The 27,289-nt window shown below is 38.7% G+C and overlaps 1 protein-coding gene across 1 annotated transcript in view; it reads left to right on the top strand.

The window, feature by feature from the left end:
* The first annotated feature begins 1,347 nt into the window (after nt 1-1,347).
* The window catches only part of GAD2 (glutamate decarboxylase 2), an 81,362-nt gene continuing 55,420 nt past the window's right edge, over nt 1,348-27,289 (top strand). Inside the window, exons 1-7 of the mRNA XM_056800078.1 lie at nt 1,348-2,057; nt 3,023-3,082; nt 3,307-3,459; nt 4,712-4,945; nt 9,874-9,964; nt 10,540-10,652; nt 17,911-18,026. Coding sequence (XP_056656056.1) covers nt 1,982-2,057; nt 3,023-3,082; nt 3,307-3,459; nt 4,712-4,945; nt 9,874-9,964; nt 10,540-10,652; nt 17,911-18,026 — 843 coding nt within the window. The 5' untranslated portion in view covers nt 1,348-1,981. The remainder of the gene's footprint in view (nt 2,058-3,022; nt 3,083-3,306; nt 3,460-4,711; nt 4,946-9,873; nt 9,965-10,539; nt 10,653-17,910; nt 18,027-27,289) is intronic.

Below are 27,289 nucleotides of genomic sequence, written 5' to 3'. Positions count from 1 at the left end.
TGAACATTAGTATAAAGATGTGTATACATATGGAGATGTACAAAGACAGACCAATTCCTCTAAAGATGCTTAATTATTCGTTTCTTATACTTAGAGTAGGTGCTGTAGAAAGCCAGCTAAAATGGGAGCTACATGTGTAAATTGGAGCTTACAAGGACGGCTTGATCAAGAGTTGCCTGCCTTTGTTCCGACTGGAAATCGCTGGGGCCATTGATTGAGGAAAGCATCTAACTTTTGTTCTTTCATTATTAAGAGAGGGAGACCCAATTTTCACCAAGATATCAGAAAGGACAGCTCTCCTCCCATCCTGTCCCTTTGAACATTCTTCTTGGTGGTGGTCTTTTTCCTCCGATCACAAATTTTTTAAATGGGCTGTAGGCCCCAGCATAGCCAGTGCCTCTCAGCTCTGGTTTGGAAAACAGACATACATCTGAATTGGAGATACCTCGAATTCCAATTATTCTCTTTTTCTCACGGTGCTTCACGCACACAAGCCACGTTTAATTCCTTAGCAGTGTCTGTTCCCATAGCATCTGTAGGCCAAGGCCAAACTGTGACCCTGAACCACCAATCTCCCCAAGCCTAGGAACTCACAGATTTAGCCCCCTCCTACGAGATATTCATTTGTTTCTCCTCAGACCTGGACTCTAGGGTAACAGTCTCCCGCGTAGAAATTAATTGCCTCGGTCAAAACGGAGATCTCTCACTCCAGCCTCCTCTCTCTCAGATACATTCCATCCTCCTTCTGTGCCGTCAGCTGCAGCGCAAAGGGCACTCCCCTGGGGTTTGAAGCGGTTCACTAAATTGGCATTAGACTCTACTGAGGAGCTAAAATGAGTCCATCAATACCACTCATGTCCCTTTCTCTACACACACACACACACACACACACACATACAAACACACACTCCCTTAGAAAAAGTAGCCGCTTCCTCTACAAAAGGCCATCAGCATCCACCCGAGGTTCCACTGCTTGTCTTGCCTTCTCCGAATTCCTCCCTCACTTCTGCTTCCAACCCCCAGGATCTCACCCCTTCAACTCCCAGTGCAGGGATGGGTAGAAAGCATGGCCCTCAGCAGCTTCTCCTCCCCCTTTTCTCCAGACTAACCCCGAGGTAACCCAAAATCAGTTCCCAGACAAGAAAGAACAGAAAATGAATTAATAAAGCGCTGCTCCGCCACCCTTCACGTCTCCAAAAGCTTGCTACTCTCTCTAAGGCAATTCTGAGTAGGGGAGTGTGAGCGTAGAGCTGATCTCAGGACCCTGGACAGCTCTCCCACCTTGCCAAGCCAAAGGCCAATAGTCTGAAGATTCTGTAACACATCCACACTCACTCCGGCCCTAGTGCGCGCCGCTTTAGCTGGCCTCAATCTCCCCGCCACACACCCCACCCCCTTGCTCCAGCTCACGCGCGCACCACAGTTCGTCTGACGCTCACGATCTTGTCTCCTTCCCTCACACTTCCATCTCCCTTCCCCTTCCTTTTCTTCACCTCTCTCTCTCTCTCTCTCTCTCTCTCTCTCTCTCTCTCTCTCTCTCTCTCTCTCTCTCTCTCTCTCTCTCTCTCTCTCTCTCTCTCTCTCTCTCTCTCTCTCTCTTCCTCTCCCTCCAGTCACACTCACACTCTCCTTCAATCAGAGCACCTCCCCTACCATTCGCCTGGGTCCCTTTTGCTTGGCTGAAAAGAGACATCTTTCCATAACCTTCCCCCGTCATTCAACAGCCCCTCCCCCGCGTGGGTTCCAAGCTGGGCACAGCTGCTGCAAGAGGCGCTGCCGCGCACCTAGTACACATATACGGAGTCGTTGAATGTGACACACTCACCCACCCACACAGACACTCCGGGACTCCCCAGGGTGTTCTTTCCCTCTTTCGCACACTCACGCGCTCAGACTCAGACACAAGCACGCAAGCACTGAGCGGATTGCTTCTCGCCTGCAGTTGGCACTCTCATTTCACTGTACCAGCCTCGCAGCGCGGATGGCATCTACGGGCTCTGGCTTCTGGTCCTTCGGGTCCGAAGATGGCTCTGGGGACCCAGAGAATCCTTCTACAGGTAAGGAGTAGAAAAACTAGACAGCTGGCCAGTGAAGCCGGGAACGTGGGAAATGAAGACTAAGGCTGTTTCAAAGGGAGGGATAATGCGGGAAAGGGTTGGTTTGTTTGGGGGGGATTTGTGAGAGAGGCGCTTGGTTTGTTAGTCTAGATTATTTGGTGGTGGGGTGGCTTGTTTTCACCTGCAACCCAAAAGTTCTCGGGGTCCCTTATCCTATGCCCAGTTGATCCCTTGCACTTCAGGCTTCTAAGCTTTCCCTTTATATGTGCGTTCACCTGTCGTCTGGGGAGGGTTTCACAAGTCTTTCGGTACTTTTCACCCGAATGCAACTGGAGCCCCCAGAACCAGAGCGTCGCCCCAACCTTAATCTTTCTTCTTTTTGAGTCCTTACTTCTTCCACCTTTTTCCAGGATTGGGGAAGGAAGAGATCTAGCAACATTTGACTTGAAGTCAGTCAATCTTATTTCGATTCCCCGCCCTGATCCTAATTCTGTAATTCTGAATAAAATACCTTCAACCTCCTTGTGCATCTGAATAAATGTTGCTTACCTCTAAGAGCGTTTTTTTTTTAAGGAAAGCACTTTGAAAACCTTAAAGAGCTATAGAAATGTATATTTAAAGATTTGGGGGGGAGGAGGGGGGGTCAATGAATGAAACAAGAATTAGAGATCCTTTGGGAAAGAGGAGGGTTCGCAAGAAAGTCTTTCCAAGACTAAATTAGGTAATTCTTTACCTCAGCGTTTCAGCTGAGGAAAGGATCTTTAAGACAAAATGGGGAAAGGTCTCCCTGGCCTGTTTAAATGGGAATGGCCCTAAGTCTCAAAATCTTTTTAAAGAATTAGTTAACCTGTCTGTAGCCCAGAACCTCTGCAGTTGTGGAATCCACTCTCCCACTTTCTTTACTCTGATCTATCAAAACCCCAAACCTCAGTTTCTCTCTCACTCTTTTCGCCCCTCCCCTCCAGCGAGAGCCTGGTGCCAGGTTGCCCAGAAGTTCACCGGAGGCATTGGAAACAAACTCTGTGGTAAGTGTGAAGTCCTGGGGCTGTAACAAAATCCAAAGCGAGAGGATAGGGGCGGGAAGGGAGGGATTCGGTTTTTGTTTGTTTGTTTGTTTTTTATCTAAAACTGGCCTGATCTTCAAATCCCTTTGCCCAATGATGACCAATGATGCCCTGGGACTCAGGGCTGTAGTTCATCTGAGCTCCAGGCCACAGACTGAAGCCCCATCTTATGTATCCTTCTTCAGCCTTGCTGTATGGAGACGCGGAAAAGCCCATGGAAACGGGCGGCGAGAAAGAGACTCAAGGATCAACCGAAAAAAAGGCTGTCTGTACTTGCAATCAGAAGCCCTGTAGCTGCCCCAAAGTGGATCTCAATTACGCGTGTTTACACTCAACAGGTAAAGGCAAGTGGCTTCCCCACTTCGGGGCTGAGCCCTTCACAGTCGCACTCTCCAAACGCTCCGGAGAGGAGCCCCTTCCCACCACATCACCCCCCCCCCCATGTCCTGCCCCTCCTGAATCTCGCAGGCTGGGCCCCGAGCCCCATGGGGCGGATTGGGTGGGGCTATAGAAAAGAATGGCAATGAGGGAACAGGTGAAGATGTTCGGAGAGGACAATCTTCCTCTGAACGCATAAAATCACAGGCTTCCCCTACAACCGAATCACACCTTTTGCACCAGGTCTGGCTTCCCCTGGCCAGTTCTAGAATCGTCGTCCATTTCTCCCCAATACATCCCCCCACCCCGTCACCGCTCCCCCAAATCAATAGAGAACACAGGCAAAGGCAAATTGCGTTTCAGGCTGATGGAAAGTAAAAGTCACGAAGAAATCTTAGGTATCACATCACTGAGTCCAGGCTCTAACTCCCCAGTACGTTGAGGGTCAAAAGATACGAGTATTCCCTCCACGCGCAAACTTAGTGACCGATCTTACTTAGTAAGAGCACTAAGAAGACTCGGTGTTTTTAACCCGGGGAACTTTGGTGAATGTCTGTGTTACTGTGGTATACGATCACACGGGGTTTTAGAACCGAGAGAACAATTTTCTGCGGAAGAACAATTAAAATGACAAGAGCGACAGCGCGCGCGCGTGCACAAACACACACACACACACACACACACACACAATCTGGTTGGCCTCTGGAATCAAAGGACTTCCACAAACAGAACATTTTCCCCATTGCTTATCCAACTATGCACATTTCTGCCTTCATGTCAGATAACTCCCCACACAGAGGAGAGCCTTTAACGGAAAAAAAAGAAAAGGAAAAAAGAAATGTGTCAATAAAATAAAATGAACCCATACGGAAGGACCAGCTTGGGCAAAGGGTTCCCAAATAGGTCAATACCATGGGATGGAAGAATGAATTCTAGAATACACTTATTAGATTTATTATTATATTATTATTATGATAAACTTATTCCTGAAAATACTGAAGGAAAATGTTCGATATCTCCAAGAGTTCCTGCAAGTACATAAATACAGGAATACCGAGGGAAATATGCTTTTTACACACACAAAAATAAGATTAAGCCTCTGGATTGCAGAAGAGATGAGTCCACAATGCTTTCCGAGTAAGAATATGTCCATGTTTTTTATATGTATGTGTTTGACATGATAAATTTCTTGGCATGAATTTGTCTCTCCAGATCTGTTGCCAGCATGTAACGGAGAAGCGGCCACTTTGTCTTTTCTCCAAGATGTAATGGACATTTTGCTTCAGTATGTGGTGAAGAGTTTTGATAGATCTACCAAGGTGATCGATTTTCATTACCCAAACGAGCTTCTTCAAGAATATAATTGGGAACTGGCAGATCAGCCCCAGACCTTGGAGGAAATTTTGTCCAACTGCAGAACAACTCTAAAATATGCAATCAAAACAGGTACTGTTGGGGCAGAAATTATAAATGAGTAATTTTTAAAAAATATTTTTCAAGCAAAATTTAAAGAATCAATTTCTCTAAAGAAAATTATATTATGCAGTTTTACAGTTACTGATATTTCTGAAAACTTACTACCTTGCTGTCACTTTTTATTGATAATGTTAGTATAAAGAAAGAACCTGTTATAGAAGACTGGGTTGTTGTTTTGTTTGTTTGTTTGTTTTCTAATCCAGGGTTATTTCTTCATTACAATGATTCTTCCACAGAAGTTTAATATATAATATATGCCTTAGAAATGGGGTTTTTCTCTACTTCCACAAAATTCTTGGTTGTTTTTGAATCATGTAAATTGAAACGTTTTGCACTGAGACACATTTTGCTATGCAAATTTACTGCAGCTTCCAAAGGAATTCTTTTTAATAAACATAATGAACGCAAATGGCAAAACAAATAGAAAATAAATAAATAAAAGATGAAAAAGCATCCTTGGAACCAAATCTCAAATGCTAGTTATGCCCCAGAAGCAATTTTCTTAGTAGGAATGGTCACCCACACTGTCACTAGCCTGCTTGCTCCCTGTATTGGTGAGGTAACCTCTTTTTGGCACTTAATCAAGTGACCGTAAATTTACATTTTGCATCCCAGATTCCCAGTACTCTTTATGTGATTGTTTTTAAATGCCTACAGAAAAGCTTAACAATTCCATGGTGTGGAAGGAGGGAGAATATTCTTGAATGCTCCTAGGTAGATGAAGCAAAACCAGGAAGTCTGATTTCCTGTTTTATGGAAAGATTTTTTTTTCTTCCCATAGTAGCATAAACATTGCTTTCCTTCTCCCCAATTTTATTCGCATGCATTTTGTAGTAAAAAATATTACATTTATGCAGATCTTTCCAAGATTTAATTTTTATTTCTGTAAATCAAGCTGATTATTTCTGTCCAGGTCATGGTTGCCCTCAGTCTCATACATTCGACTGTTAATCACCAAGACATATAGACCCCTGGAGGCTAAATTAGGAATAGAAAAATTACAATAAAAAGCAAATACTTAATAAACAAAAGCATTATGGTATATTTCTTTTTAAAAGAAACAAAAAAGAAGATGAACATAATTTTCATTTAAATATATATGCAATTTCAAAAATATTTATAGCATAAAATGAAAATGCAGAATAATTTTTGCATTGAAATGTGATTTAGTATTGAAAAATTTTGCCTTCAGTCTGCTCCATAACTATTTTACTGAGCTAATACTATATACACTGGTCAAAGACAAGGTGGAAGATTTCTTTTTCTCTTGTTCTGGTTAATGAGTGCTAAAAAAAAAAAAAAAACATTTACAATATTTACACATCTGTAGCTTTGGGGCTCTGAAGGCATTTATGCAAGAATACAAAGGGTAAGTAAACTTACTGGGTGAATCTTATCAGACTCATTGTCTGGGCATAAATAAATTCTGTCCTTTGTAATCTATATAAAATATCATTATTTCCAGGATGATAGATTTAGAACTTGAATCATTATCATCAATGAATACTCACTGGTTGCCAAGATGGGATTATAACACTATTTTAGGCAATGTAATTATTACACTTTAAACATGGCATGAACATACAAACATAGCTTTTTTTTGTTTTCTCTTAACACATTGTCTTTAAAGGAATTTAAGAAGTATATGTTAAATGCTTCCAAAAATGGTAAATCGATGCTTATGAGTTTTATTGTGACAGAATCAAAATAATTTATAAGAAATCTTTAGATTTCAATTTTGTAAAAGTCCAATGACTTTTGAGATTCAATTTGAAAAGTCAATGAAAATGGAAATTGCAAGTCAATGAAATTAATAGTTTGGGGCATCAATGCTCCCTTTAATGTCAGAAATTCAGTCAATTCAATTCTTGTCTTTTCCCATAATGCTTGAAAAACTAACTGCTGGTCAAGCATAGCTTTAATGCCTTTTTTTAAAACTTCAGATGAAAAATTGGACTGATCAGGCTACCTCTCTGGCCCTTTGGTGTCAATGTCCAGAGAAGATGTAGATAAGATTTGTAGAAACATTGCATCTTCTCACTTTATTCCAATTCCAATTGCTTCTTTAATTGATAGATTTTCTGTTCCATTGTTTATCTTGTTGGATTATTATAGTTATTTAGTATTTGTCAAAGTTTGTCATGTTAGTATCACTCAGTAACTTTCTTCCTGCCCTTTTGTGGATTATTTCAAAGCATACATGTTAACATTCCTTCAGCCTAGGCACTCTTAACTTGATTATCACTTGAAAATTTAAATTTGCATCCCAGATTCCTAGCATGCTTTCCAGAATTGTTTTTAAATGCTCACAGAAAAGCCTAACAATTCAATGGTGTTGAATGCCGGAGAATATTCTTGAATGCTAGTAGGTAAATGGAGCAAAAAAGGGAAGTCTTATTTCCTATTTTATGGAAAAAAAATATTTGCTATTGTACTGCAGACTAAAAGGGAGATGGGAATAGCTTCAAAATTAATTCCCTGTTTCATGTTGAAATTTATCCTACTTTACTAAATATAAAGGCAGGTTTAAAAAATTATCACAGTGGAGATTGCTAGATTCAAACTTCTCCATTCTTTGACTTTTAAAAAAATGTCCTGAACTCTATTAAGATATCAATAAAACTAAAGGATTTGATATCTTTAATAAGCCCAAAATCCATGGAGGCGATGAGCAGCAGGCTCATTTACACAAAAAGCTGTTTTACGGTAAGGTTTTGCATCCTACCTACCTGTTTAGCTTTACAGGTTGGACAAATTCCTTATCTTTCAGGTTAACAGAGCCCAAGAAGGTGCCAGAGATCATTTGCTAAGCTGTGGAAAGGTAGAAGCTACTGGTCACATCCCTATTCTACACCCTGCTATGTATTCCCCTCTAGCTACTCAATGCATACATTAACATTAGCTTCCCAGGGAGCTGCTCATCTGTCCTTCTCAGCAGAAGGAGAGCATGAAATAGCAGCAGTGGCAGCAGCTGGTTGGAAGGGGTTGGGGAAACAGCTGGGCAAGTTCAGAGACAGGTCCTGCCAATAACCCTTTATGAGAAAGGAAATGTGGGGAAAGGGTCATATCCTATTCTGGGATTCTATAGGTTATACTTTGAACCTATATAGGATCATTGGAAGAATGAAAATGCAATTCATTGGAATGCTTCTCGTGACCTGCCAAGAGAACCCCTGGACTCTCCAAAGCTGTAGATCAGTTGACACTAACTGAGAAACTTATCAAGGAGGGAGAAAAGCATGTAAAGATGAGAGAGCAAGGATATTTTTGTTGCCAAAAATACAGATAACAACCCTATCTTCCTAAAATACCTATCAAGATGGCTTACTCTGCCACTAGGAAATGTCTCATAATGTCAATTAGTTTCAAATATGGAAAAGTTTCAATATGATTAAATAGGGCATAAGAAATCCAAAGGTGACTCTGTAGACATATAGGTGAATGGATACATAGGACTGCTAAGTTTAATAACTTTTTTAAAAGCTATGAGAAAGGGAAATGACATAGCCCTAGGAGAGAGATGCAAGCTATGTGTTCAACTGACAGCTAAAATGGAATGCAGAGTCAATGAGGCAGAGAAGAACAGGAAAGCTGTTCCCCACAGTAGCCAGGAGCAGGAAAGGAGGTTCTCCTACCCAATACGGTAAGGGTAAAGCTGAGAAGGTTAGTATTGGAGGACTTGGAAGAACGTAATATGAGACAAAGATTCTGAACAAGACCGCATAGAGTTAACATAATACCAAAATGTGTCTGGGAGAAACACAAATCCTGAGACCCTTTAATTATCAGAAAGTCATTCAGAGTACTATATCTTCTTTCAATGCATAATTTTCTAGCAATGTGCCTAGGTCTGATAAGAGACCACTATAGCTCAGGAGATAAGTAGCAGGTTCATTTTTGACCCTGTTTTTCCCACCACTATCCTTTATCTTGCCTTTCCCAAATGGGCATTTTGAGCTATCACTATTCCCAGTTAAGAACAGATGTTCAGAAAGTGGAAGATGTCTTTTTATCAGATTATATTCCTACAGTTGTTCATCTTTCAAAATCCTTTTGGCTAACAAAACCAGAGAGCCTGGAACAAGCGTCTGTGGGGCATAGTCTATAAATGAATTCTAATATAGTACTGGAAATCCCAGTTAAAAAAATAATATCCCCAAGGGTATTTGAAGTCAACCTCCTGAGAGGGTTTTTAGAAAAATCCAAAAGTCAATTAGATCTGTCTTGTAAATGGATTAATCAGCCCATCAAATATATTCCCAAGCATCATTCTGACATGGCAATGATGGTGAATTTAATCAGATTTATTTAAAATCACAATTATGAGAGAGTTCTTCTCTTTACAATCATCTATTCTGACAGGAAATAAATGACAAATATTAGACCCATCGATCCCATTTTTTAGACTGATTTGAATCCTAGGCAAAGCAATCAGCAAAGTTCCCCATTTTCCCATTTTTGTCTGATCTTTTATCATCATTAGTTATTCATCACTGATGTTATTATCAGCATTTGGCATGCTTCTCAGTGTCTGCCACTTGAAAGCATCACAGATCTCTCCCTATCCCCCAAAAGATTTTAATAACATCATGAACCACTTAAATGATAGGTTGTCCATCTTTTTATTGGATCCATACATTAAATTTTCAGTTACATTGAATGAATAGCAAGGAAACAAAACAGTGTTCAGATTTCCAACTATGCCTTGAGATTGAAGAATGAATGTTTTAAAGCAAGGAAACTCATACCAGAAAACAATTACTCTTGTAGAATATAGGAAATGTTTTCCTATTACCCAAAAGATTGGCTGAACTTCTTTAGATAGGTAAATTTGTGTTCCAAAATTATTTATGTCCACTGAATGAGACCATAACCAAAATATTCTGGTTTTTACATAGGTCATCCTAGATATTTCAATCAGCTTTCCACCGGATTGGATATGGTTGGATTAGCAGCAGACTGGCTAACATCAACAGCAAATACTAATATGTAAGTAGCTAAATTTGTCCTTGCATAATCTAGGTTAATTTTCAGTGAAATGATATAGTCCTTGTTCCAACTCCTTTGGGGAAAAAATGTGTTTTAAAGAAAAAAAACTCAGTAGCATCTACAATATTAATTTAAGTTTCAGGAGTGGTTCATAGCTTTTTGTATGATTATAGAAAACAATCTACTAATATCCATCACAAAAATCCAAAGACAGCTGTGCTAAAATGCAAAAGGCAAAATATTTTTGTAGTTTGCATATATAAATATGTATAATTTGAAAAAAGAATGGGAACAGATGCTATCTTTTGAATCATGTTACTCTGTAAAATATCTTTTTTTTCCTCTATGATCAACCACATTTGTGCATTTTGCCATTAATTTTTACTTTTAACTTCAAGGATCAAGCAAAAATAATGAGACCTATTGGTAGACATGATCCTCTGTGCTGACTGTGTTATAATCTTAATGTGATATGAATGTGACATTTATGGCAGGAACCAATTCTATAGATTCTGTAACTACTAAATTATTGCTTTGGGTGACATAAATAAAATGTGAGCATTACTGCATTTCAGGTTCACCTATGAAATTGCTCCAGTGTTTGTACTTTTGGAATATGTTACATTAAGGAAAATGCGAGAAATTATTGGCTGGCCAGGGGGCAGTGGCGACGGGATCTTTTCACCTGGTACATGTTATTTCATTATTTCTGTTTCTTACTTTTTGGTTTGTGGTGCCTTCAAAGGAACTTAGAAAAGCTAAAATAATGAAACATTATTTATGAGAGGCTTCCCACTAATAATATCTATCTAGTAGATCTCTGTGTCTGATATTGGATAAATGCTCAAGAAATAGATAGATCTGGTCAGTATTGACTTAATTCTCTATTGCTGTTGACTCCTCCTTCAGTCTAACCATCCTATTCTGGGAATAGCAATAGATGCACACAAAAAGCATGATTAGAAGTGACATTTGCCCTGAAGTTCTATTGTGATCCCACTTTCTTTATAGGTCATATGAAACCAAGAAACAGAATGTTCTTAATAAAGGAGAGATTGTAGCTTTCTACTTTTAAAAAAAGTCTCATGAAAAGGAAAATGTAGAATAAATAAAAGCATTTAATATTTTTATATGTTAAGATATGCCAGGGAAGGAAAGAGGGAAGAAGAGAAAGCAAGAGAGACACAGAGAGAGAAGAGACAAAGAAAGTCAGAAAGTCACAGAAAGAAGCACAGAGAAACAAAGACAAAGTCACATGGAAACAGAAAAAGAAAGAGAATCCAAAGCATGTATATTCCTAAATACACTAAATACCCTTTAGAGAGTTTCTAGTTAAAGTTAGTGAAGTAAAATTATATCTCAATAGATGATCTGGAAACAACAAAGGGTGTTGATTTCTTTAAGAGATTTCTGGTTCCTCTTCTTATTTCCCTATCCAGTCATTCCATCTCCTTTTATTTAAAACATTATTGTACTTTGAAACTCTATTATTCAAAATTGCTTTTTCTAAGGTCTTCTTTCCCAGACAAGAAAGCAATACTAAGAGGAGAGTTATGCCCTTGGTTATTAGGACTACCAATGGACTTAGTTTATTGGAAGAGAGAAAAATGTGTTTTAAAAAAAGGCAGAGCAAAGTGGGAAGAGAGATTCACTGACCCAGGGAAAAGAAAGATGGTGTCCTGATTATCACCTAATCAGTGATCATCAGAGATGCTCAAGGCTCAGAGCTCACTGTCTGTGCTCATTGAAATGATGCTTGCTGAGGAAACCTGACATTTGGACCACATCAACAGACAATAGAACCTATCGAAGGACAAGTGTTGACCTCTCTTCTGTAGAACTAGACTGAAATCTAATAAGACAACAAATGCAAGAGGGAGAGTGAAAAGAGTGGATCACAATGTACCAAGTCCAGGATTGAAATTAGCCAGAATGACATGGGCTTTCAGATCTTTTCAAAAAATAAGATTGAGAGGCAGCTAGGTGGCTCAGTGACTAGAAATCCAGGCCTGGAGATGAGAAGTCCTGGATTCAAATCTGGCCTCAGACACTTCCTAGCTGTGTAACCCTGGGCAAGTCATTTAGTCCCAATTGCCTTGCTCTTCTACCTCAAAACCAAAACTTAGTATCAATTCTAAGACAGAAGATAAGGTATTTTTATTTAATAAAAAATAAGATTGAGCAAAATTATGCAAAAAATTGAGCAAAAAAAAAAAATCAGTTACCCAAAATAAGAAAGACCTAAATAAGGATGTGGTTAGCAAAATGTAAGGAATGTTGAAACTTTTTTTTAATTATCAAATTAATAAATTTCAAATTGGCCTGAATTTTTCAGGAAAGTTAGTGTTTATGCCACTGAGAAAAGAGCCCTTATTATTTGAGGTCTTACCAGTACTTAGGACCCATATCTACCAAAATATGTCATGTGAATAATTGGAAATCAGTTCCAAATACTACTTTCCTCTGGCTCCCTTAATAACACTCCTGCCTCCATCCCCCCAAAAAATCAAGTACTTATCAGATGATCTCTAGGACAAGGTGTACTTTTCTCCTTTTTCCTCAGGGAAAATCTATCTGGTAGGTTGCCATTCTGGCCATTTATTTGACCTACCTTGTGGGGAGCTGTATAATCCTGGAATTTATGTAACCCAGGGATGATGTATTCTTCCTTAAGAAAACTCAGAAAATACTGATAAATCACTCAGATAACAAAACTCACATCCTCTGTTTTAAGAGGAGAGCCTAATGGCTTTTATATGCTTATCAAGACTCTGATGGATAACTGGAAGGAAAAGGCTACTCTGAGTTCATAATAAGGTTTTTGCAAGACCCCAAACCTGTCAGATTCCACCTCCTAGCTCAGAGGCCCCATTATAATAGCTAGCACTTATATTGTGTTTTAAAGTTCCCAAGGCCCTTTAAATATATCATCTCATTTGATCTTAACCACAGCCTTATGAGATAGGCATCTTACCAATGAGTAAACTGAGGCCAACAGAGATTAAGTGATGTCGATAACTGTCGCTGATGCCAACCATAAAAAAAAGCTCACCTTTGTGGTATTCTAACCTACTGAGCTCATTTAGGAACAAAGGAAAACCCAGATTCATTCCTGTTGGCTGTGTCATTGACCCATCCTTCTATTTGCCTAGGTCTGGTCCATTTTAAGGTTCACTTCTTATAGTAGATACAAATGAAGTAGATGAAGAAGGACTTTACTGGGCAATCCCCATATCTAGAGAAAGGTTATAGCCTTAATATAAAGATATTTCCCTAGACTCCTGAGGATAGCAAAATTCTTCCTGTTTTTGGAAAGCCCTTTTTCCTAGAGGCAAATAAAATTGTCCTCAGTGCTCTAAAGAAACAAATAAATTTGCATTCTGGAATTTCAAATGATCTACTTTTATATCCAATCCCACTCTAGATATATAAAGTAGGTCTTCTGATATTAGAGCTAGAAGATACTTTGGAAACTATTTAATATAATCCCTCAGTTTTATTAATTAAGAAACCCAGAGCCTCAAAGATTGATTGATTTGACTGGGAATAGTATGCTGGGTGAAAAGAAAAGAATTCTAGCCTAGAAGGTAAGAGAGCAAAGTTCTAGGCCTTTCTCTACCTCGAACTTGCTATAGGTCCTTAAATTACTTACTTTTCCTCTCTGGATCTGTCTCTTTATCTTTAAAATAAAGTAATCAGGGGGCAGGTAGGTAGCTCAGTGGATTGACAGCCAGCCAGACCTAGAGATGGGAGGTTCTGGGTTCAAAAGTGGCCTCAGACTCTTCCTACCTGTGAGATCCTGGGAAAGCCACTTAATTCCTAGTGCCTAGCCTTTACCACTCTTCTACCTCAGAACCAAATCACAGTGTTCATTATAAGACAGAAGGTGAGGGTATAAAAATAAAGTGATCAGACTAGAAAATTTCTAAGACTTCTCTAAGCAGAAAATTTATCTGATTTCATAGTAGAGGCAAACCATCTTCCCATGCTCTCCAACCTATCAACAGTTGTTCCTGACTGAATGTTCTTCAACATGCTAATAGGCTCATGGTATAATAAAGGCAACATGGCATGGTAAAAAAAATCCCTGGTTTTAGAGTTACAAGACCTCAGTTCCTGGCCCACTTCCAAGTCTTGCTAATAAAATCCCACTTAAACTTCATGTGCCATAGTATCCTGCTTAAAATGGAAATACTAGTGCTCACATCACCTCCATTGTCTGGTTATTATAAGGGATTCTATATATCTTAAAACATTACAAAATTGAAGTATCGTATTATGTACTGACTGGTCTTGGGTATTTGGAGCATAGGAGATTGGGACTGGACTTACCATTACTCTATACAAAGAACTCCTGCTCCTAAAGCAAACTGGTACCTTTTCTCCAATTTATTTAGTGACTTGGCTAGGGTTATACAACCAGTTTGTGTCAGAGACCGCGAATTCATAGTCTTGCTCTCTTTGGGTCAAACTATATATCTACTATACCATATCACCTCTCCCTAGGAATTCTCTACTATCTGGGAAAGCATTTTGCAATTCTTGGTTAAATAGCACTAGATTTATGTCAGGAATAAGTGGGAATATCATACTAATCATATTGAGGGACACAGAGAATTAATATTCCACTACTTGAGTAATTAACTCCAATGATGGAGCTTAGTCAAGTCATGAGGCTTCCCATATGCAGGAAAACTTCAGGAATTCTTCAAAGTATTTTTTCTCCTTTGTCTACCTGTCTTATCTCTGACCTAGAGGAAGCTAGTTGACACAGGAGTCAGAGTGCTGGGCCTGCAGTCACAAATATCTGAATTCAAATGTGGCCTCAGACATGTCTTATCTATATGACCCTAAGTGAGTCACTTAACCTTGATTTACCTGTTTCCTCAAATGAATGGAGATTTCCTCAGCTAAATTAGGGATAATATTGGCATGTATCTCCCAAAGTTGTGGAGAGAATCAAATGAAATAATATTTATAAAGCCCTTAACTCTGTACCTGTAATAAATGGTTGTTTCCTTCCTTCCTTCCTTCACTCAATCATTCCTTCCTTCCTTCCTCTCTCCTTTCCCATCTTCCCGCTTTCCTTCTTTCCTTCCTTTCTCTGTTTGGCCCCAATGCTCTTCTGAAAGTCCTACACAAGATATGCATACCCTTCTTGGGCATGATTGCACTATTAAGCTATTAACTGTCTTACAACTAGTAAGACTCACATACCAATTGCCTGAATTTACAGATGAGGAAACAAATTCAAGAACATTAAATACCTTGCCCAAGGTCCCATAGAGTATGCTAGAAGAGCGATTTGAACCCATGTCCTTTGGATTCAACACATTTCCAGACTCATTACATGGTAGCTGGTCTCCTCTTGTCACTGATCTGCTATAGTAAGCATGACTTTCCTCAAGTGCATCTATTCATTTTTTATAAGTGTTGTTGAGGTTCCCAATAGAGGGGTGTCCCTAAGCTTCAGAATGCCCCATTGGGAATTTCATGAGAAATCATGGATTTAAGTATAATTTTTCCAGATAACACAAACCCAAGAATGCTCCCGCTCAGAACAAAGAAGAAAGCCTGAATAAATAACACTTAGTGAGCTCTTACCTTGTACACCAAGTATGGTGCACTATTGAACTTTCAGAGAACTCATCTAATCCAAGGAGTAGGAACTTGGGTTTTTTGAGGTTCCCAAGTCACTGTATCTTCGAAGAGGTAGTCACTGCCAGCAATCTGACTGAGGATAAATAGCTGGGTCTGAGGATGAGTTATTCTAGACTAATCAAATCCTTTGCTGTAGAACATAGTGCTAATGAGGGTCAAGGGCCCTGTCTGCACTGTGTGACCATGCACAACCACAGAAAGAGGGAAACCCTTGAAGCATGCACCCTGCTGATGTTGGGCCAATAGTGTCACCTTTGAATGGGCAAGAAAACGCTGCCTCAACCATATTTCCCATTTTCTCTAACTTAAGAGTTTCACACCTCTTATGTCAACATTTGCCTCTATCTGCATTCATTAAAATGTGGCTATTTCATAAACTCATTAATGATCCAACTAGAAGAACCTTAGAGATCATCTAGTCTAATCCCCTTTAATTTTAAAAGTGAAGAAACTGAGGTTCAGTAATTTGCCTAAGATCAAAGCACTTGGGGAACCAAAAGTAACTAAAATGTTTCCTAAGCACTGATGGAGGTTCCTTCATTTCACAAGTCTAATTTGCACCCATTGGACTAAGGCTTTAAAACTAGAAGGGACTTTAGAGGGCATCTAGTCAAGCTCCCTCATTTAACAGATGAGGAACTATGATTTACAGGCCAAAGCAATGGGCACAAGATAGGAGATTTGAAAGCATTAACTTAATAATCACAATACAACCCAGTTAACATTAGCAGGTCAACATAGACTTGGTTGTTCCATAACTAAACAAGATACTTTTGTTAATTATGATAATTATGTTTTATTGATTTCTTTAAGAATCTAAGGTAAGGTTTGGGACTGAATAAAAAGCAATGATGAGTTTCCATGCATGTCTTAAACTCTAAATTGCTTAGAAATCACCCATGCTGTTATCATTCTAATGTTATCATTCCAATGGCAGATATGTTACATTCTCTTGGAATGTAGCAAATATAAATAGAAAGAAATATTTAGTATTAGTATAAAATGTATATTAGTATAAAAATGAAATTTTCACAGAGATGACCTAAAGCAATATCTTATATGACTAGCTAGTTTAAATTAAGGCTACACATCTTGGAAAATCTGGTCTGGGGCGCAGCTGGGTATAACAGTGGATTGAGAGTCAGATCCAGAGACAGGAGGTCCTAGGTTCAAATCTGGCCTCAGATACTTCCTAGCTGTGTGACCCTGGGCAAGTCACTTGACCCCCATTGCTTAGCCCTTACCACTCTTCTGCCTTCAAACCAATAAAAAGTATTGATTCTAAGTCAGAGGTAAGGGTTTTAGGAAGGAAGGAAGGAAGGAAGGAAGGAAGGAAGGAAGGAAGGAAGGGAGGGAGGGAGGGAGGGAGGGAGGGAGGAAGGAACGAATGAACAAAGGAACAAACGAACAAAGGAAAAAAATCTGGTCTGGGGTAGGGAAGTTGGGAAGGACAGATACAGAATAATCTTTCTCAGACGTTCCTATGTGTAAAAGTATAAATAGGGCTCAGTGACTGGCACTTTCTCCCAAGGCAAAGAAATTTAGAGGACACTGACTGCTCTTACAGGTCTTTAGTCACCATAGAAAGGACTGAACTTAACACCTAGTAAGAAAGAATGATTTGTTAAAATAGGAAACTACCAGATGGTGTTTCATTTCCCTCAGTGGCTATACCCTAGATGAGCTCCTCTCTGGCCCTTGGCCCTTCCTCCCCCTTCAGTAATAAGTTTGAGGGCATATTCTCAAGATTCATTCTGTACTTCTTGTCTTGGGCACAATATTATTTATGGCTCTAGTCCCTAGCAACTTTCCATTTACTCATACACACATTGAAATGTCTCAACTTCCTCCAGAGTAAAACTGATACATCAAAAAAACAGATTCTCTGTTGACTGGGGATAAGAAAGAAAATATTCATTCTGTGACTCTCATTAGCCCAATCTACCTTTTCATCAGAGTTCCACTGGGACCATTAGAGTTTTTCTTTCATTTTTCTTTTTTTTTTAACAAGTTTTTTAGACCTTTACCCAGGCATTTACTCTCACATTCTTCCACTCATCTGACCTCATGAAATTCACAAAGATGATACATCAGCACCTATATTAATTACTCTCTAGGTTTTCTTAGATAGAAGGTTTCAAAGTAAAAAACTATGAATGAGAAAATCCTCTCTGATGTCAGAGAAGTATCTCTAGGTTAATGGATGGAAAGAAAGGATATAACTTGTACATAAATGATGTTACTAATGAATAGAAAAAGTAACAGTATATTACTATGCACTCCAGGTGGTGCCATATCTAACATGTATGCTATGTTGATTGCACGTTTCAAGACGTTTCCAGAAGTCAAAGAGAAAGGAATGGCAGCTATTCCCAGACTGGTTGCCTTCACATCTGAGCATGTACGTGTTTTTGTTTTTATCAATGATACATTTTGTGAATGCCACTGTGAAGAAAAGATATCCAGAATTGCTATCTATCTCTGCCTCCAATTCCATTTCTGTCACCCACTTGGAAAAGAGGTGGGAAGGGGAGGGATTTTTTTAGTGGGAGGGAGGGACTTGCTTTTCTGTTTCTGAAATGCAGGTTTTATGAATGACAGGGCTGGATTTTCCTAATGTGTTCCTATTGCTCCTCTTCCTCCTCAGTACACTGAAGCAATAATATTGATTTTTCAGACCATCAGGCCACCATTGAATTTGTGCCCACATAATACCTAAGTGCCCTGTCTATCCAATTGAAAATATAATCAGTCAAACAGATGTGTTACATGAGCCAAACAACTCACTCTTCGGCTGACTTGACCAGATATTCTAACATCTAAGATCGAGTCAGCATCCTTTTGTCTATGACCAGGTCTGGGCCAACTGGCCCCTTTCCCAGACTGTTAAGTCAAGTTCCAGAGGAGTTAAGGAAACTCCAAACTCAGCATTGAATCTGGCCCAGGATTAGGTTCACTCCTCACTGCTGGTTAGGCAATAAAGACAACGATCTTTTGCCAAATTTCCAAACCCTGACCAGGCACCACACTAACAGTCTACTAAATGGTCCCCTAGTGGCCTTAAAGGAATAAATTCTCATCCCAAAGTGCCCAAGTTTCAAGAAAGGAGGATGTAATTTAGGCTTGAGAAAAGCTGTTCCATTTGGTCATTTGTTTTTCTAATGAATACTATGACACTTTGCCCCTTTGGGTGTTAAGCTTTCTTTCACATACCAGTGAAGGATTAAATAAGACCAAACAGTCAGCAGTTTTGGAGCCCAATCTCATCATCCTGCCTTTGTAGAACAAACAGAATCAACTGGAGACCTCATCAACAATTAGGATCAGATAAGATACCTCCTATCTTACTACTCTTTGTAGGTCATTCCTTCCCAAACTGCTATGAATTGTCACAGGATCTGAAAGGACTATTTCACTGGATGCCCAAGGACTCCATTGGTAACAGTAAAAGGGAGAGAATACAGAAGGGGACATGAGAGTCATGTAGGGAATGGTCATAGGAAGTTTTAGAAACTTGGCAGAACAAACTTATAAGGGAATGTTTTCAACCTAACACTTGGGCTTTCTTTTCTTTTTTCCAGTTTTCTGTGTTTTATTCTATTCTCACCTGAGAAAGAAAAGGAGAGATTACAAACATAAAATTGAGAATAAGTACAGATTAAAAAGCCAATATTTATTATTTGTTACCATAGCTAGTAGCCCTGGAATTATAAAGTAATGACTGATTTTATAAGATTTATAATTAAGAATATTATTATTGATTGTGATTTTTTAACTTTTCAAAGACATCCCCTTTCTGTCTTCAGTGCTAAGCAAGTCATATGAAATTATTGAGGGAGTCACCCTACCCTCAATTTTCTGCATCATGTGCTCTTGCTGGATTTGGAAAGAATGTCCCAAAGTTCTATGACATTGGGATGACTGCCTGATCTCATTTTCTTCCCTCTAAGAGTGTTCAGAGTTACATTTCTCTATACCCTTAAAAACTCAGAGATCTATTACAGAAGAATACTGCAGTCAGACCAGCTCAGAATTGACTCTCTTTGTTGCTGTTAGTATGCCTCTGAAGAGATATACCAGGATAATCATATAGCCTTTGTGTAGATTCATGCTATTCATTGATGACTCCAGCCATTTGCCTTTACCCAATCATCCTGACTTTCATTCTCTCCAATAATGAGTCCCAGTTAAGACTTTAGTTTCCTTGACTGACTCTTCAACCCAAACCTAGCAGGTCTTTAGTATTCTGTACCCTACTTTCTTTTCTTGGTATCTAAGAGGTAGAATCTGTTTCTGTCACTTTTGAGTGAAAGAAAATTGGGTTGTTTGTTTTTTGCAATTTCCTTTTACAACCTCCATCTTTGACTCTTCTTCCTCCATCTATTTACCAACTTAGACACATGTCTAAGGTCAGGGAAAATTAATAAATGAGTTTCAGTTGAAGTGCTACTCAGTTCTGATTGTAATCTTGATAAATTCTTTATATTTTATCTGACAGAAATCAAATTTCACTAAAGCATAGCTAAGTTCAAAGCTCTATTTGAGGTTATTTACATTAATATTCAAATTTACAATAATATACAAAGCAAAAATAGAATAATGCAACTAAAAGTGGAAGATATAACATATTCCCTTCTCCTCCACTAGCTTTTTATTTTCTTACTCAGCTTCTCCTGAGACCTACTTTCTTCCCAAATCTCCATGAGGATATGCACAGAAGAGGCCCATAGAGCACAGGACATAGACATAACATTTTTATGGACCACTGCAGGGAGGAAGTACAATTTCCAATTCAGCAACTGGAGCAAAGTCCCAATTTCCCTGCCTTAGTTATGATTTCATATAAAGGTACATTAGGTACACTAGACATATTGGAAACCACCAGAATAAAACCATATGATTGGCACAAACTCACTGAGGTAGAAGAGGCTTTCAGAGTTGATTTAGTTTACCCCCTGCTTCTAGGAAGACTTCTTTAAGGATGGAGGGGGGAGAAAGAGAGAGAGAGAGAGAGAGAGAGAGAGAGAGAGAGAGAGAGAGAGAGAGAGAGAGAGAGAGTATATTATTACTATCTCTTTTAAACTGTCTCTCTCTCTCCCCCATCTCTCCCTCTACAAACCATCTTTCATCCACAGTGATTTTTGTAAAGCATAAAAATTCCAGTGGCTCACTAATACCTTCTTGATTCAGTATAATCTCCTCTGTTTAGCACTTAAAGCATTTAATAACCTGACCCCCGCCCCCGACCCTTTGGGGCCCTCTTGTACTATTCTTCAAGCCTTCTTGCCTTTGTTTTTACAGGACACTCCATCTCCCTTCTCTGTGCCTTTATATCAGTTGTCCTCCATGCCTGAGTTCTCTCCTTCTTAGTTTCCCTAACTTTCTTCAAGATTCAGCTCAAATTCCACCTTCTGTGAGAAGGCTTTCTCCTCAGGTACTAGGGTCTTCGTCTTTTAGACTGTCTTCCATTTACTCAACACCATTCTAAAATGAGCTCCTTGAGGCCAGGGACAGTTTTTTGTCTTTGTATTCCTGGTGCTTTGCTCCAGAGCCTGGTGTTTAATAAATGCTCATTCACTAACTGGCTGAATCTCTCTGAGCTCCCATTTCCTTATATGAACTCAGTAATATTTAAACTTAATTGGATCCCAATCTATGACCATAACCCTGGTCTTCTGACCAACAGAAGAGTGTTCTGTTTCCATGCCAACTGATAAGAACCAATCTTTATGTTAATTACTTAACTCCAATGAGCATTTCTCTACTTTTTGTTAAGAAAGGTGAGAGATAGAGACAGAGAGGAGGAGGAGGAGGAGAAGGAGGAGGAGGAGGAGGAGGAGGAGAAAAAGGGGGAGGGAGAGGAGGAGAAAAGAAAGAAAGAAGAGAAGAGAGGAGACAGAGAGAGACAAGTAAATACAGATATATCTAAGTCACAACACCTTTCTCTCTTCTACTTCAAAAACTGAGTTTATAAAGTGACATTTTTAGAAGCCCATAGGCAGAAATGATATTTAATTACATTGCTGAGAAACAATAGCTATGTATATTCTCTTATCCTACTTTGTAGTACATAGGACTGTTTATTCACTTGCTTCTGTATTTGTGTGGCCACCTTCAGAGATCAGAATTTTACTAGAGATTGATTGTTAAGGGACTCTGGAACTCCAAGTTAAACTGTCCCTTCTCCAACCTTTGTCTTTTCTTGTTGTAGAATGTATGTAGTAGGGCCTGGATTTGGATATGGGTTTCAATCCTGACTCTGCCAGTATAATCTGAAAGGAAAATCACCACTCTGGAAGTCAGTTTCCTCATTTGTAAAATGAGAGATTTGGGCTATATGACTTCTGAGACCCTTGCTGATTCTAAAGTACTAAAATGTAACCAAAAAATCCTAAAATTTTATCTTTTTATGTCCAGAAAACATGGGAGGGCTACTTAAATGCTTTGTCTATCCAAATGGACTCTTTTAATAAGAACTTGAATGGGAAATTAACTGAAACTTCTATTGAGGGTGGTTTAAAAAGAAGTAGAAACTGCACCAAGTCAGAGCAAAATCAAAAAAGCAGGGTGGTATGATGGAAAGGGAGGGCACTGTACTTCGAGTCAGGAGACTTGGGTTCAAGTCATGACTCTTCTACTTAACATCTCAGTTTCCTTGAGCAATTTCATTTAGACTCTCTGAGGCTCAGTTTGACTTTTCTCATGGGAACTGTGATCATTGTAATGCCGAAACCCTCAGAGTAGACTTGGGATGTAAAAGTGCTTTAAAGTTGTAAAGTGCTGTATATAAATATCAGCTGTTATCATTAACTTTGGCATTTAACATTTTAGCTGTGTTTAGTGATCCTTTCCCTCCAAAGAAGTACCTTGAGTAAGAAAAAAATCCTTTAAAAGTAGTTAAATATAATTTTACCCAAAAAGCTTTTCAACCCCCCCCTTACAAATTCCTAGATACCAAATCTACAGGTCTGTTCCCAGAGTCATGTGGGTTTTATGTCCCTATCCTGCTCCTCTCTAGAATAGCTTGGGATATTTTGGAATCTCCCCCCACTAAAATCATATCTCTGATCCCCCTCATTAGAAACGTCTCCCCTCAAAAGGGGCCAATTCCATCGTCTTGTCTCCATCACAATTGGTTTGAGTATGAATTTATTGCTACTTGCAATAGGCAAGATTTTATATGTTTTGCCCTGGGCACCAAAATTGCTAGTGACCACTCTTTCCACTATGCCTGAACCAGAATCCTAAACCCCTTGTGATCCCTCGCTGCAAGCTACTTCCCATTAAGCTTATTATTTCCCCCATATGACACCAGGTCTTTCAAAAATAACCTCAATGATGCAGCATAATCATATCTAGAGGAGGAAAATGCTATTTGTAATCAGGAGATTGAGATCTTTTGAGACAAATTACCATAGCTAACTGGATTTCAATTCTTTACAAGCCAATTTGAACTTCTATTCACTTCTCTTGGATATTGAGTCCTGGTGCTGATAGTCTGTAATGTCCTCTGGAAGGCTCTACAGTAATTGGTCTTAATCAACTGTCATAAGAGCTTTCATGGAAGTTTGTAGGGACAGGGGGAAGGTAGGCAGTCACTATTGCTTTTCCACAGTCTCTGTTGCCTTTGGAAAAGTTATTCTCAGGAAATGGTGCCCTAAAAGAGTTTTGATCTTGAAACCAAGTCTCCACAAATATAACAATCTCTGAAACCTGAGAAGAAAGACAGTTCAATTGGACTGAAATATGGAAAATCAAGACCTTTGGGACTGACTCTAGGAAAAGTTGTGTATTCATTGAAGTTTATTTAGCTGTAGAAATTCATTCAAGACTAAGAGATATCCTAGAGTTTAGGGCCTAGACATTCTTTTATCCCTCCTTATACTGAGTGAGAAAAGTGAGGCATGAAGAAAGAAAAGAATTAGTGCAGAGTTGGGACTAGAGCTATCTGAGCTTGGGTACCCTCTCCCAGAGATGCCTTTTTCTCTTTTCTACTCCCAAGTACCCAGTGTTTGAATTTTCCCATCCCTTCCTCTCCTCTACCCTTTCCTGACTATTAAAGTTCTCTTTCTCAGGAAAGGACCTAAAATTCTTTCCAGATAAGCTATACATGACTGATAAATGCTTTACTGTTACCTCATCCAGGTAAAATTTTAATTTTAATAGGGACTTCAAAGAATATAACCTTAAATATGGTGTTTAGATAAGGGTGCACTGCTAAATGTTTTTAAGCTGGCTTTGAGGGGGAAGGGAATGTATGCATGACACACTTTAAAGTTTAGTCTACATTATTAATATTTTCTCTATTACCTTCTTATATCTAGACAGTTAACCAAACAATACATCAAACTCTGCTTTTTAGCATTTACCAATTTCCAAGATGTGAAAGTTAACTCTCAAAATTTAAGAATAGACTTTCTGAGTTTGAGCTGCCTCCAACACACTCCTGGACTTAAAACAGATTGTTCTTCCATTACTGTGCTACCACAATCCTGTAGACTATTAATCAGAGTTAGAAAAATTGGAGATTATCTAGCCCAGCCCCTTTATTTTATAAATGAGGAAACTGAGGCCCAATGAGCAGAAGTGATTCATCTAAGGTCACACAAATAAAATGTGAGAGCTGGCATTTGAACCTACCCCCACTGACTTTTCCCCCTTTTCTGTCTTAAAACAAAAGAGATATGGAGTAGGCAATGGAGTTAAGTGACTTGCATAGGACCATGTAGCTAGGAAGTGTCTAAAATCAGATTTGAACCCAAGACCTCCTGCCTTAAGGTCTGGCTCTCTATCCACTAAATCTGCCATCCTATATTGACTTTAAATCCAGTCTTCCTTCCACTTCAGCTTTGACCTGTACACTTATAAGCATTTGTTCTGGTTTTAAATCTTCATTTCTCTTTTCACATTGAGGTGAAGTCTAAGGCAAAGTTGTCTTTTGCTTTAAATATAGAGCACAGCCTACTGCAGGTAAACCATAGGTAGCTAATTAATCCTGAGCCTGAAGACCAATAGTAGCCTCCTAGCCATGTCTTGCTTCTTTCTTTCTTAGTGTTGTGTCTATTCTAAATTATTTTGATCTCTCTGAGAACATGACCAGTTATATTCTTTTTGAATCACAATAATTAGAACTTAATGAGCCAGACCCTCCAGGGTATAAGATTCACCCCAGTTGCAAATCATGCAATTTAGAATGCTACCATGACTTGTTTAGTCCATTGGAGGATTGTTTAGTGAATTGAAACTATCATTTATCTAAATTGGTGTTGCCAACTTCTCCCACAGGAGCAAATATTTTTCATTTTCCCAAAAGTACTAATAAAAAATTTCAGTAGAAGGAAAGTATGAGAGAAAAGCTGGAGATGATTTTGACCTGAAAGTAAGTGGAAAAGGACCTTACAAGTCAGTCAAGAGGAGATGATTGTTGACATTGAAATCACTAAACGTGAGAACTGAGGGGCAGCAGTTAAACCTAAAAGCTCTGGGGAGGAGATCTCAGTCCCCAAACCACCCAATTCAGGCTTCAAGGTCTACCAATTGATCACAGTTGATCAGTTTGAAAGCTTTGGTCTAAATCAGGGTTTCCTAACCTTTTTATGTAAAAGACTCCTTTGACAATTTGGTGAAGCCTTCAGACCCTTTCTTGGACTAATGTTTTTTAAATACATAAAAGAAAATACATGCAATTCTGAAAGAAACCAATATGTTGAAATATGGTTATCGATTGGTTTTTTCTTTAATTTCATAGACCCCCAAGTTAAAAATTCCTGGTCTAAATGGTAGCTTTAAACAGTTAATGCAGCTTCCCAAAGTGTCTAAATTATAGCATGGACAAAGAAGTTGGCTCAATATGGTTTCCCTCTGAGCTCTCTACAAATCTGACCTATTCTACAACTGTCCTCAGAAGGGAGAGAAGATTTATTGTCCCCATTAAATGGATGAGAAACAAGCTCTGCACTCCCAAGCCATCAAGCTGAATAGGACCTCAGAGGTCATCTTATTCCATCTTTCCTTCTCAGCGAGAGTGACCCCAACCACATGATGTTGTTGACAAGTGCTCACTCTTATTTCCTGATCTTCCTCAAGCTGCTAAAATGGAATTATATTCTTTCCTATTGAAATACAACATTCTTTTAAATCACAGAAATTAGTCATTAAGCCTCCATTATCCTGATAGTATAAATTATTGCTTAAAAACAAATCGGGTTTCATGTCATTAATCAGAGATATGGTTAGAAGAGGAGAAAAAAGAATAGATCATAGTTTTTAAATGGGAAAGACTAGTCCAGCTCGTTCATTTTACAGTGAAGGTAACTGGGACCCAGAGATATTAAATGATTTACCCAAGGACATGCAGGCAAATGGCAAAGTCAGAATTCTAACTCAAGATCTTTGATTCTAAATCTACTTTTACAGAAGGCTAATTGGGACCTAAGACCCAAGAGGCATTGTGTTCCATTGCTGTAGTTTTAGTTGTTGGAAAGGTCTTTTTCTTCTTAAGCCACCACTGGTCTATTTGTAATTTCAATCTACTGAGTTTATTTCTTTCTCCTAGAGCTCCATAAGACAAATCTACTTGTTTTTTCATATACTAATCTTTTAAATACTTGAAGTCAACTACATGTTTCATTATGGAATTCTCTTCTTTAGACTAAATTATCTTAGTTCCTTCAACTCTTTCTTTCATGTCATGATTTTGTGAGTCTTCACCAGCATGGCTTACCTCTTCTTGACACACTATTGTTGATCAATGTCTTTTGTTAAAAGTTGTACCCAAAACAAAAACCCCACAAAATTCCAGATTTGGTAAGAACAAAGCAGAAAGAGCTGGAGCTTTCTATTATCTGTATGGTTTGCCTTTTCCTTATTGATTAATTCTCTGAGAGCTAAACATTTTTACTCATGGTACATTAGCAAAAGCCACTCATTTCTCTGAACTTCTTTTAATAAAATTTTGTACCTCTTCTTTTTCTTTCTTATACTGAAAATTTGGGCCAATATTGAATATCTCTGTTTTCCTTTCTGCACTCTCCTTTGTCCATTTCCAATACCAGTCCTTTCCCCCACCTCTGAGCTTTCTATGTTTCTGTATGTATTTCCTGCAATTTGTATTATTCTGCACAATGATCAATTATCCTGAGTAATTGGTCCTCATTTGAGAGCCCCAATTCATCCTCATTAGAGAGTAGATTAAAATTCTTCCTTCCATTGACCAGGTGCACTAGATTTTTTCTTTATCACAAATTGGCCATTTTACAGTTTAATATTTTCAGTCCTTTTCATCGAGGTGAACTATCCAAGATGATCACACTCTCTTGAATGCAGCTGGCTCCCTTTGACATGTATTTTTCTATGCATGCTTTCTCTATTATTAGCATATTATGGGCAGTGTTTTTTCCTCCTTGAAACTTCATGTTCTGAGCAAAACATGTTCTATTAAGATATCAGATGAAAATAAAACATAAATTAAAATAAAATATCATATATGATTCGGTATAAAGGATACTTTTGAGGAAGGAAGTCTAAAACCCCAAACAATTAAGCTTTGCTTATTGGGTTTGTTTTTGTTTTTGTTTTTCTCCTGAGTGTTCATGTATTTTGATATTTCTCAAGCTTCAGAGGCTTAAGACTTGGAGTAATAGTCCTATTTATTGATTTTCTCCA

This window comes from Monodelphis domestica, chromosome 5, assembly GCF_027887165.1.
Source record: "Monodelphis domestica isolate mMonDom1 chromosome 5, mMonDom1.pri, whole genome shotgun sequence".
NCBI classification, from domain to species: domain Eukaryota; kingdom Metazoa; phylum Chordata; class Mammalia; order Didelphimorphia; family Didelphidae; genus Monodelphis; species Monodelphis domestica.
The sequence above is the reverse complement of the archived record's forward strand: the minus strand, read 5'-3'. Positions and strand labels throughout refer to the sequence as shown.